Here is a 13103-nt window from a genome sequence, read left to right as displayed (position 1 = left end):
AGTTGCAGATTCAGTACAATTATTCATGCTTTATATGATGTTATGATGTGGAATACTGATAGCAAAAATTACAAAATTATTAAACCATGACACTAATTCTCTACTCTTTTCTACTATTCTTGCTGCCAGAACTCAAACAGGCTGAAAAATCTTGCAGCTTATGCCACTCTTACATCTCCACATTTCTTCTGAGTTTCTGTTTGAATCTTTGTTTTGTATAGAAGGACCCGAAGGTACACTACTAACTCTTGACACCAAGAACCTATATAGGCCTACCATTCCTTTGCATATTCCTCACATAAACAACACAAATATCAGATATCTCATTTCAGCTTTATTTGGATATTTTTAAGTTAAGTTGCTCAAGTCCATTTTCCATCAATACAGACACTAAAAATTGAGATCAACATTTAAGGCAACATTAGCATTCATGCCAAGCTCAATATGCAAACTCTATCATCTAAGCACCACAGCATTTAAGAATTGTCACAAGTCCCCTACCTCCATCACACATTCCCTTTCCATTTGAACTCTGCTGACCCACACTACCCTCAGGAATTCAATTTAGATGCCTATTCTCCAATAACATCTTGTCATTTCTTATATTTTAATTATTTTATACTAGATTGCTTATGAATGAGGTGACATGAATGAGAGAGATACGTCTCATGGTGACAGTACGTGGCTGATTTATGTTGTGAGAGTACATAGGAAAAATCTTTTTTTCCCTTTTTTCTAATATTTAACATAATTATTCAACAACTTAGCACAAATGTTACATATTTAGTCTTTTTGTAAAGGCCATACATTGAGGCTTGTTAGAATGATAATTTTGCTTTAAATTCTGATTTCTTTAGTCTTTAGTGTTACTGCTGACAAGTGTTTGAGTTAAGGATGCTCAAGTGCAACTTTAGTGGAAGAGTATGTACAAGTATACAAAAGGCCATACAATTCTTAATACAGAGTAAATAAGGATTTGTCTTGTGCCTGTGGAAATATTTCAACATGTGGGTCTTGCTGATTTCTTTTTACAGTAAAAGGAAGGGTTTTACTTAAGAAGTGTATTTATTACAAGATGATTAGCATACATGTAGCACAGAACATACAAGAGTTAAAATGAACTAGTTACAAAATAAGAAGTGGTATGTAAATTTTCATATAACCTAATAGCAGGATCAGTATTTTACAGAGTACATATAAAAGTACTTCATATACAAAGAAACATACAAATGTGCAAACACCATTGTCACAGGTGGAACTTTGTCAATTGAAAAATGCTAGAAAAATCCTTCATTTTCTTTGTTTTGAAATTGTAAATGTATTAAAAACAGCTGCATTTCCTATTGTGTATGTGAAGTGAGAAGTTTATAATCCTTTCAGACAAAATACATTAGTTATAAAAAACAACAACAAAAAAATTAATAACTGAAAAATTGTGTAAGTATAGTCAGTTTGATTAGGTTGACATTAAATTATAAACAGAATGTCTGGAAAAAAAATGAGAAAATACTGAATCATATGTACAATTTTTTTTGCAATATTAGTGTGCTATTTAACATATTAACATATCAAAATAAAAACAATGGCTTAGTTACCTACAGATTCTACTCAATGTCATCACTATTTGTAGACTGTAAAACTTTTAATAATTTGGGGTTATTAAACACATTTCTCCCAAGATTTTAAGCTGAACAAACACAATTTTATCAAATGTAAAAATCTATAAACAGACTTCCAATTTATGTGCAAAAATGTTTAAAAAGTATCAAATCACAACACATCAAACCAGATTATTTACATATTTAATATCTGTAAATGTTAACTAGCTAGTATTGTTCTGCTATAAATAACTTACCTGTCATTCAAAATGTGAGCATTTTAAAGGTTTCAGTGCAAGTGCTTGCTCCACTGTTTAGTGCATTATCATCATGTTTGTTATTTTTTATTTTACAGTGAGCAGAACAGCATATAAATTAACATATACAACTCACACTTAAAGAGATCTTCCTTCCACCAAATTCCTAGTTTGTTTTTTCCTGTATCTCCATGATAGTGTCAGCCAGTTTTCTTTCACATATCCCATCATAATAGCAAACAGAATCTAAAAAGAAAGTGCTATGATCTTCAGGTAATCCCTAGAACCTGAAATTCCATAACAACATTGCTGAAGCACTCTGTAGAGCACATGATTAGAGACTGGCCTGCATGCTGAGAAGACACTTGAAAATCTGTTACTGGGCAATTTTACTTTTTGGTCTTAAAAAAATAACTTTAAACTTCAACAATCTGATATATATGTCACTGGACTCACAAGCTTCATTTCTTTCTTTCTTTTCAGGAATTGTAGACATGTTTCCTCGTATCAGTGCCTACCTTGGAAATAAGAACTTTCTGTTTAAAAATATAAATAAGGTGAAAATAGACTTTCTGCTGTAGAGATTTCTACAAGCTACTTTGGACAGCTTTCCTTATCAGAGTAATTCTGAAATGAGAAAATCAGGATTAGAAAATAGTGCAAATATGGCTCACTCTTATAGCTAGGAATTGTACTGAAGAAAGTGGAAATTCAGGATAAATGAATTATTATTTCTCAAAGTCCTCCCTGCAGGAAAAAAAAAAAAAAAAAAAAGCCAGTTACAGTGGTTACAATTATTAAACAGAAAAGAAACTTCAGCTTATCATCAGTGTCTATAGCTGAAATGTAAGGAAGGCTGGTTGTCAGCAACATTTTAGAACACATCTCACAAAAAGAGGTGCTTTAAACATATCTTGATTATGGAATGTAATTCCTTTCTAAGCATCTGAAATGCAGCTCTGGATTCTGTCCATCCACTGCTGAGCGCTCTGTGCATCTTGGGCACAAAAATTATACACACGTTTGTTTGTCTTCAACTGCAAAAGAAAAATAAGAACATGAAAAGTCAACACACAAAACAGAAAAATAAACTTATAAATTTTACTTTGAGCTGTAATCCACTATTTGAGACTGAATATATCTTTTTTTTTTTCTTTTTTCTTTTTTTCTGTTTTTTTTTTTTTTTTTTTTTTTTTTTTTCCTTAAATTTCTGCTGTTGAGAACCAGGACTAGCTAGCTGCATAGAAACTTTTTGTGTTGAGTTGGTATGGCAGCTCCATTCATGCTCTCACCTTCCAAAAGTAATGAAAGTAGTAGGTTAAACAAGGAAAATTTTGGGTAAACATCAAACAAAAAAAAAGATATACTTACATCAAAAAATGCTTTTTCACTTGCATGTTTTGGGGCTCCAATAGTTGGAGAAGCAGGAATCACCGTTTCTACTTCTGCAAGGTCTATGTGACCCTTACAGCTTGTATCTTCACCAGAGTCATAGTATCGTAACTACACCACATGAGAGATAAAAGTTAAATCCAAATATGCTACTCAGATGGACTTTTCATTTTTATTACCCCTTTCCTGGATATAATTTTTGGATTTGGGGAGTGAAGGTAGGAAGGAAAAATACTATTAACACCTGAAGCCATCAGACATGGGCAATTGCTAAGACACAGACATAGGTCTGGTATATACAAGAATAGTGGGACTGCTGAGAGCCTTTTACTGGCCAGCCCTCTATTTGATATCTCTGGCTAATAGCAATGTCTCCACCATCCACTCCTGTGCAGATCACTGAACTGACGGAAGGATGTGCTGTCATGAGAGTCTCACAGTAGAGAAGCCTCAAGAAGTTAAACAATGCTTCTGTCAGAAAAACTGATAAGGAATGCTTAAGTCTAGATTTTGCTCTCATCCTTTACATATCCTCTGCCCAGAAACTATCTCTTCCCAGTTAATTTCAATAAAACTAACACATGAACTCCACCAAGGAGTTAAGAAAATATTCATTCTTCGTATTTCAAGAATTTAAAATGATCAGCAAAATTTAAGAATGATTTTAGAAAATTATATCCTACACTGAAAATTCCAATTTTCCTGTATTTGCTGGCTGAACAAAACTTGCTTTTTTCGCCTAGCAAAGATACTTCAATATGAATTCAAATCACTGTAAACTGAGTTTTGACTGAGTTTGAAACATGCAAATAGTTCCAGAAGATAAAAATCTAGAGTTCACTTAAAAAAAACCCCACAACAACACACAAACAGATGCATAACAGTAAAGCAAATGCTCAGAGCAAAGGTCACCCAACAGAATTCAAGCTAGGATAGACCTGTATCTGCTTCATACTGCATATAGACTGTAATCTGCAGGAGGATATTTGGTTTACAAAAAATTTAAAAGTATTTTTTCTTCTGCAGAATGAGTCTTTTCTTCTCTGTTTCAGGATGAACGATTACAATTAGCATATCTGCTAGTATATTACCACATAGCATAATGCATAGATCCTCAATTAGTGGTTTAAAAATGACTGTCTTGTATTACATGCTTTTTTAAGTGTGTCAATTACAATGCAATAATATATTTTCTAATAAAGGGTACACAAGTCTCAGAGGTTATTTGAATAACCTACACTGTGTGGAACATTTTGCTCGAGGTTACTTCTTGATCACTCAATATTATTTTAAGCACACAACATCAAAAATTTTCATGTCAAATGTCAAATTCTGGTACATTTTCTAAATCAGGTGAAATGTTTAGGCCAACAGATACCCTGCTTTTAGTGCTTCTTGATGTACAATGATTTTTCAGAATATTTATGAATTATTTTGCTATTAAACTTACCTCACTGTGAATGATCTAAACAATTCCTATACGCAGCACCTAAAATTATTGTTTAATCAGGAACTTGGCATTTGAAGACTTTAGAGGGAAAATCTGAGGGTGAAATTCTAACTCACTTGAATTTAAAAAATTCAAACTGATCTCAGAAAGATAGCTGTTCCTATTCTTCATATTTGAAAATACTTCCAGATTTCACTCACGTTAGCTGTCTCAAATACAGATTACAGAAAAGCACCACAAATGCCAAGTGAGGTAAATGGACTTTTCCACGAAAACAAATCAGATGATGACTTTTCAGAGGATATAATGTTCTTTCATGCAAAAACGAATTGCTGAGGAGCAAAGAGGATGTAAAATACATGCTCTGGGAGCATGAAGTACCTACAGTTTTAACAAGAACACCAGTTCTATCAGTTACCATATTATCTCTCAGAATCCCAACTGCAGTCAAGAAATTACCTTCTAAGTTTTCAGGTATATAAAACAGATTTTGGTTCTTCTGGAAACTAAAGGGCGCATACTAGAATGCCTGATTATACTCAACGCTTATTTGCTTAATGATCTTGTAGAGTTAAAAATGCTTTAAAAATTGCTACCTCCTAAAACTGTCCATTCAGAATATTTTATTAGTCACACGGGATACAGATAGACAAATGGTCTATAACAGTGTAATATACTCATTGCTTCTGAAAATAATTAGTATTGGTTACATTAAAATGCACCCAACCTATAAAAAAAAAACATTATTGAAAAGTTTGTACCTGGTGTTTGGTCACATCCAGCACAAACCAGCGAGGCTTCCAGCCTTTCAACAAAGCTCCTCTTTTGTATAGCGTACCTTCAAAAGACCTGGAAGATGCAGAACATACAAATGATACATGATTCCGTAATGTGAATAGTGATGATACATAAAACTCAAAATGACTAAAAAAATATTTGAGTATTTCTTTTGCTGTAGTGAAACAAATCATTTTTAAATTGCACCCACTGACATTCATCGATGTTTGCTGTTTCTGGAGACCTGGATGTAAGCACAGTGAGCTGGTGGTGGTGTGTTTCAGCAGTGGTGACAGCAGTACTGCATCACCTCTACTGGTGCAGATTTTTATACAAGCAGCATACAGGCTCTTGTTCATTGCTGGCAAAAGCTAATGGTGGTGCCTATGTTGAAAAGCATTGTTTTGTAGCTGAGAATTTGCCCTATCAAACTGTTAGTGTATTTTTTGTATGTGTTGTAGTTTCCACAGAAAATAAATACAAAGCGTTAATTTCAGAGCAACCTATGTGTCCCAGGACAAGTTCACTCAGTGCAGCCCAGGCAAGCCAAAAGGTTGGACAACTGTAACCAAAACCTTCCTCGTTCTATAAAGGGAAAGACTGAAAGATCTACGGATACAAAAGTTTCATTTTTTTTTCCTAAGACTTGTACCTTTCTAATACAAGGTTCATAAATACTTTCTGATTGTTTGGCTTACCTATTTTCATCATTTTTTGATGTGAAATGATTGTACAGTGTAGTTGCCCTCCTATCTACTCCATTGGAGGGAGATATGCTTGCACTCTGTTCCTCGCCCAGCCCATTGTCAGGCATTTCCAACAAAGATCTCTTTTGATAGGAATGCAGATTAGCTGACATCATCCCTGAGGAGCCAGAAGGATGTCTCTGAAGCTGCAAAGAAGAAAAAAAAAGAAAAAATCTTAAACAAGATCTAGACAAATTTAGAACTGAGAAATCTGTTTGATGAACTAAAACATTAGAAATGTATTACATTAGAAAACCAAAGCATAACATTCTTTTTGTAATAAACAGGACCCACAACTCTTCCTGGTAATCTATATAGTTAATAACTTGCACTAAAATCATGAATAGCAAAGAGCTACAGCTGATCTATTAATAAAGATCTGTTAATGTTTTATTTTTACATGCTTTTAGTCCCAATTAATCAGAACCTAGTCTATATTCATTGCTCACATTAATACTGCTGTTTATTAGGCTAATATAGGCTTCAATAAAGAGAGCATCCCATGCACTTGAATTCTCTTGTAGGTTCATAATTTCAGCCATCAGTTTTGTACATATCTGTGAATTGTTCTGACTTATCTACAGTTTATTATTTGCAAAATAAAAATGGGTGTAGCAAGTCACAGAATACAAAATCATTGATCACTGCAACAAAGCAAATCTTTAACATGACAAACACATGGGAGAAATACACACCAGCTTGCTCTTCTCAGCAATATTTTTCCTATATCACTTTTATTCATTGTAGAAATTGAGTTGTTTGTCATGCATTTTGAGATGATCTCAATACTACACAAGTAATATTTGGTACAATGTGTAAACTGTGAATTACTATGGGACAAAAAAAAATGTTCATAATACAAATCAGTGTTTAAGAGTCACAGAGATGGCATTTCACTGCATTTCCTATGCAGAAGGATAAATTCACGAAGTGAGAAGACATAATTTAAGAAAAGCCTTGTTTATTCCAGGGACACAGACCTGAATATTGCTTCCTTTGCTTTCTCAAAATCATCTAGAACTAGTCAGACATCTGGGTACAATAAATTTCCATAAATTCAATAGTTAAAAAGAGAAAAGAAAAAAAAAAGTGAAGTTTCCAAGAGCTACTTTATAGATTTAAGTCATTTTAGTAGATTCTCAGTAACCTGGAGCAATAGGTATTCTGAATGTGGTCTTAATCTGCAGAACAGCATCCTAGAGAGTTCTTTGGGGCTGACCCTTAGCTATTACATTTGTCTGAGAACAAGAGACTGATGTCAGGTACATTTATGCTTGTATTTTCTTTTCTGCTTCCAATTATTCAATAAGAACTTAATCCTCTGCTTTGCTCATATATAAAGTCTTCCATTTTGGGCTTGTCTAGGTACAAGGTGAACTTGAATGACTATGACAGACATAAAGCTTATTGCTTTCTTGAAAGGAAAGGACAAATAACAGAGCAGTTAGCTCTGAAGATTAACAAACTCACGAAGGATGGCCAGTTTGAACAAGTTCATGAAGGTGAAGAGTTATGGCACAATTTTATGCCAAGTTTATAGAGAAACCTGCTCAAAGCCATTATCTAACAAACTTCCTAGTGCAAGCACAGAGAAAGAAAGAAAGAAACAAACAAACAATCAAAAAGGGTGCTTCTGAATTAGAAAACACCTGTGATGTCAGCTACTCATCTTATAAGAACTGGAAACATAGCACGAACAATTTCTGCCTTTCCCAGAATCTGTAATTCCAAAATTCCATGTAGACATGGAAAAATCTTTATTTATCATTGAACCTCTGTCATTTCCTTCTGCCTACCTCCAGGAACTGATTTTTATTTTGTACTTGAAGAATTTGACACAATGAATATTTTAATAATATTGAGTCATGCAACTGTGTACTAGAAAAATGCTTGTACTCATTTTGTCTATGCGCCTTAATCTACTGCTGAGAAGAAATTAAGTAAATGGTGTGAGTATAAACATGTTTTTCTACCAGTAGAGATACAGAGCCAGTATCTGAGGTTAGAACAACACGTCCCACTTTTCAAAAGCAGTATTTTACTCCAAGAAACACACTGATTTTGACATTGTCCCAGGTAGCCTATAAAGCCTGCATTGGAAGAGCTCCTTTGCTACTTACATTGTCTTGCCTAGTGTCATCCTTTAGATTCATTTTGACCCTTTCCCACAAAAGCTGCCATCTTTCTGGGCTCTGATTTAATTTACTTTCCAACCTTTCAATTTCCTGAAACAAATAACAAGGGTTAAGGATAAACACTTTTAACTGATCACTTCCTGACAATCACTTTAATACAATCATTTTCTAGTCAATATTTTTACACAGAGAACTTTTATGCATTGTTGCTCAGTAAAGCACATGAACTCCTGCCAAACCAGCTATAAGCCACTAGACTGAGAAATCAATGGCAACCAAATACAGTATCAGTTATATCATTCCTCTTGCATATCACAGGCTGAAGGAGCCATTATTCTTTCACTTCTCCACCAGTTCTGTTGATCACACAACAGTCATCACCAACTGCTGTACACAACAGAATAAGGATAGAATATTTTCTGTAAAAATATCTACAAAAACCTAATATTGTGCTGTGGCACTAATACTGTACATTGCCAATATTAAGAATTACCGTGGTTTATAAAATACAATACAAAGTTGTAATAAAAGAAGGAAATGGAAGATTTATTCAGTTTGGATGCCAAACTGTAACAACATGTTCTTGCAGAACTTGGGAATACGACCTATGTTGATAACCTCCAGTTGGGGTTATTTCCTGTTAATAAGACAGTGTGTGCAAAGTTAAGTAAAATGACACAATTAATTAGTTTATGTTTACTCGTGAAACAGCTTAAACAGAACATTCATCGATGCATTTGCCAATATTGTGATATTTGGTCCATTTTTATCCTTCCTTTTTACATTTTTACTTTCAGCACCTATATTGTCATGAAAATCTTATTCTTAATGAAATCACATTTAAAACAACTCTGCAAATCCAATTAAGGATTGATGACAGCACAAAATTTGCCACAGGACAAAGAATTTCCACGCTATATAAAAGGTAAATAAACCCCAAGACATTATTTTCAAAGAAGAGACAATTAGACTCTGACATTATTTCCACTATACCACATAATTAATGTAGCTTTCATCATATTCTAGGGCTATATTAGAATAACAGGAAATCATTACTGATTGAAACTTATAGAAGAAAAAACTATATTTTTAAGGTAAGGAAACATTTGGTAAGGAAACAATGAACTGCTCAGCTAAATTTGGAACACTGAACTGAAAATAAATAAGCCTATATGACAGAGTCTAACAAAAACAAAATATATCTAAAGATTCTTCCTTGCTGAATGTAAATGAGAAATTTGAAAGCTACAACTAAATATAAAAGACATTACTTAACACAAAGAATCAATCTAGTTGAAAATATACGTATATATTGACCATTACAGGGCTTCTTCTAGCTAAGAAATAAAAATAAAATAGCCTTGTTTTGATTATCTTCATTGGTTGATAGCAAAACAAGAAACGGCAAACAAGCCACAGCAAAGGCTTCTTTAAACCAGTGTCTTTAAACGAGAATCTCTTTCAAGATTCTTACTGTAAGGTGTTCCTGATAGTATACATAGGTCTGAATATATTTACAATAGACAGTGTATGTCAAAGGCTTCCCAAACTGCTCTAAAACCAACACAAACTCTAGTGCTAAAGGTTATTCAGGTTTTAATTTCAGCGATGTCTTTCTGCTGCAGTCTTGATGCTGGAGTACAAATCCTTCTCTGCAGAATCTGGAATTAACTGAAGCTTGTTACTTTGTAACTGGGTCACATTCCTTTTTTTTTTTTTTTTTTTTTTTGGCTCCACAATGAGCAGTGCTTCCAAAATTTTTAATGAAAAACTTTCAACAACCTCCTATATATGACTTGAAAAGCGAGGAGTAAATTCTCTTCACAAACAATTTGTAGGGAAAAAAAAATTACATGACAATAAATCAGTAAGATTTACTCTTGCTCCTTCAGTTTTAAATTCTACAGAGAACATCAGATCTTTTCTTTGCTTGTGTGCATTGTGCTACAAATAGCTGCACTTGAAAGAAAATTGCACAAAATCCCAAAATTGATGAGGTTGGAAGGTACCTCTGTCATCCTCAAGTTGGGCCACCTACAGGCAGCTGCTCCACACCATGCATAGTTGGCTTTTGAATAGCTCCAAGGAGAGCAGCCTGTGTGACACTGTGCCACTGTTCAACCACACTCACAGTAAAGAACTGTTCCTACATGTTCAGAAGGAATACCTCTTGTCCTGTTAATGGGCACCACCAGAAAGGGCCCATGATACCATTAGCCTTATTTGCGTCAAGGGAACACTGCCCTTAAGGAACACAGCTGATGCAACTGGGCATCCAGCAGGATTTGCAGTACCTTTCTGCAAATATTGGTGCATATACAGATACACCCCTGCCAAGGTGCATTTCATCACTCAGACCAGTTAGCTCATTTACAATGAATCACAACCCAAATCAAAGGGTCGTTGGAAGACCTAGTCTTAATCAGAAACATTTAAACTTGAATTTTATTCTCTACTGAAGACGTGCTATACTCTTGGGTGTGTCACACATATATATATAAGTGTATATATGTATAATCTTAATGAATTTTAAAAGCAAAGAAAGGAAATGTTTTCAAAAATGCAGATGGCATCTCCTACCAAGTGAGCTGGTTTTGAGTTTTGTGGAGAAATCTACCTTGTTTTCTTTCTTTTTCTTTTCTTTTTTTTCTTTAAAAATAAATATTTGCAACTACTCTCTGAAACAAAACAAAACAAAAAAACAAAACAAAACACAAAACCAACAAAAGCAAAAGTCTCCTGTTTCATAATCCTGTTTCACTTTATTTTACAAATGGGTTGGTAATTACTCTTACTATCAGCATATAGTTTTCTATGGTGTAAAAAGACAATCAGAAAACGGCCTTAATTGAAAATACCTTTATCTGGATCTACATTTGAACATTTATATCTACAAGTTCTTTTTCTAGAACTTACGGTTTGAACAGCACAGCTCATATTTTTTGTCTGGTGTGGTAGAAGTGAATTGAGAAGCTTTACACAAAAATCTGTAGTTTGAAGTACGTATTATCATCATTCAATTAGGATTAAATGAATGGAATGTGTAGTAAATTGCTTAACCTCCTAAAACTCAGGAACATGAAGACTTGTGGAAAATACAGAGCCATCACACACATCTCCTTAAAGGTGACATGCACGCAAAACACATTAGAAGATTTACCACTAAAAAAATCACACCTTTTGCTCCTCATTGAAGAGCACTGCACTGTAACAATACTGTGGACTAAGACATTCAGTAACATCTCTGTTCCAGATTCACATCCTGAAAAGTATTGTCTAGTTTTCTATTAAAAAAAATACTTTTAGAATGAACATATTTGCTATTATCATTATAAACAAAGAGAAAAATCAACCTTCCCTAACAGTTTATCATTGCTATAATATGTTCTCAGTTCAAACATTTCTTGGATACCAACACATTCTCAATGGATTTATGATTTAAAAGAGTTCTTTCTCCCCCATCAGCAATAGCCCTAAATTAACAACTTGTTTTAAAAGAAAGTTCACTTTGCTTTTTAAACTTAGAAGAATATTTTTGTAACCTTTATACAACCTCTTCAAAGATTTCCAAATGTTCCTCTCCACTGCTATCTTTTATTACTATAATCTAATTCACAAATAACATTTAAACTCTATAAAATCTGACCCACATATCTTTGCAATATAATATGGCTAATTTCCCCACTATATGGCTGTTTCTCACAGTTGTGGCTAGGATAAGCTTGGCATTTACTTCGTGAAGAAATGCAGAGGAACACTGTTGCTATATTTCTAATATAGTTCTGCTTATAGTTACAAAAGCTCTGTTTTTTTGTTTTTATGGTTTTTTTTTGTTTTTTTTTTTGTGGAAGAGTTGTTGCTATGACCTCTGTTGAGGAATGGATAAGCTCTCTTTCATTGAATTTGTGAAGTTGTAAGCTTTGAGCAATTCTGGCTTTCAGCATCAAGAAGAGTTTCAGCGCTGAATTTTATTTTTGAAAACAGGACATTTTTCCTCTTGTTCATCAATAGAGATTGTATGGAATGTACTCAAGGAGTTTGCAGTAGTGATCCTGAATTAAGGTAGCTCTCTGACACAAGCAAGTCTATCCTTAATTATTCAAATACATTCAGAAACTTCCCACCCTAAGACTTTGTAAAGAACTATTTAATTTCAGTGATTTCAGGAACTGAAAGCATATCCCAGCTTTCCAAGAACTGCTTCATTAGGCTCCACAGTCTCAATTCTAATGAAAGTTGAAGTCCACAAATGTTTGGTATATGCAGCTGAATATGCACATAGCTTGAAACAATAGCTCTAGGAAATGAATGTCCACATCATTTTTTCCCAAGCTATTAATCCAGAAGATAATGTAAACATTAGGACTGGTAGCTAATTACAATCAAACAGCAAACATCTAAGAAAATATAATGATTACCATGCTAAATAGGATCCTCTTTCATTTTCTAATTATGAAACAATAAAACTTGTGGAGCCTACCTGAGCCCACAGGAAAAAAATCATTGCCCAAATCAAGCATCCACATAACGTATTGAAATATTCTGAAGCATGTCAGAATTTGAGTTAGGTCCTAGTAAAAATAAATATACTAGGAGTAACTGTGGAAAGTTTTGTTGATAAAACTGGGCCAAGACGCTCAGGGACATGCATATATACATATATATAATCTACCTCTCACTGAAACCAACAACTGTTGGATTCTGTTTCCTGAACTTTCAGGAATCTGGATCCTTACTACACTCATTAA

The 13103-nt window shown here is 33.9% G+C and overlaps 1 protein-coding gene across 5 annotated transcripts in view; it reads right to left on the bottom strand.

Moving 5' to 3' along the window:
* Positions 1-314: 314 nt before the first annotated feature.
* Positions 315-13103, bottom strand: part of SBF2 (SET binding factor 2) — a 215209-nt gene continuing 202420 nt past the window's right edge. For 4 of the 5 annotated variants that reach the window (XM_015864005.2, XM_015864006.2, XM_015864004.2 and 1 more), the window contains 5 exons: positions 8341-8445; positions 6173-6366; positions 5459-5546; positions 3227-3358; positions 2337-2892 (listed from right to left, as the gene is read on the bottom strand). In XM_015864005.2, the coding sequence (XP_015719491.1) occupies positions 2794-2892; positions 3227-3358; positions 5459-5546; positions 6173-6366; positions 8341-8445 (618 nt within the window). In that variant the 3' untranslated portion in view covers positions 2337-2793. Of the gene's footprint in view, positions 2893-3226; positions 3359-5458; positions 5547-6172; positions 6367-8340; positions 8446-13103 lie in introns of all 5 variants that reach the window. The other variant, XM_015864003.2, reaches the window with a different exon arrangement.

This window comes from Coturnix japonica, chromosome 5 (assembly GCF_001577835.2).
Source record: "Coturnix japonica isolate 7356 chromosome 5, Coturnix japonica 2.1, whole genome shotgun sequence".
Lineage (NCBI taxonomy): Eukaryota > Metazoa > Chordata > Aves > Galliformes > Phasianidae > Coturnix > Coturnix japonica.
This window is presented reverse-complemented; position numbering and strand designations above follow the sequence as displayed.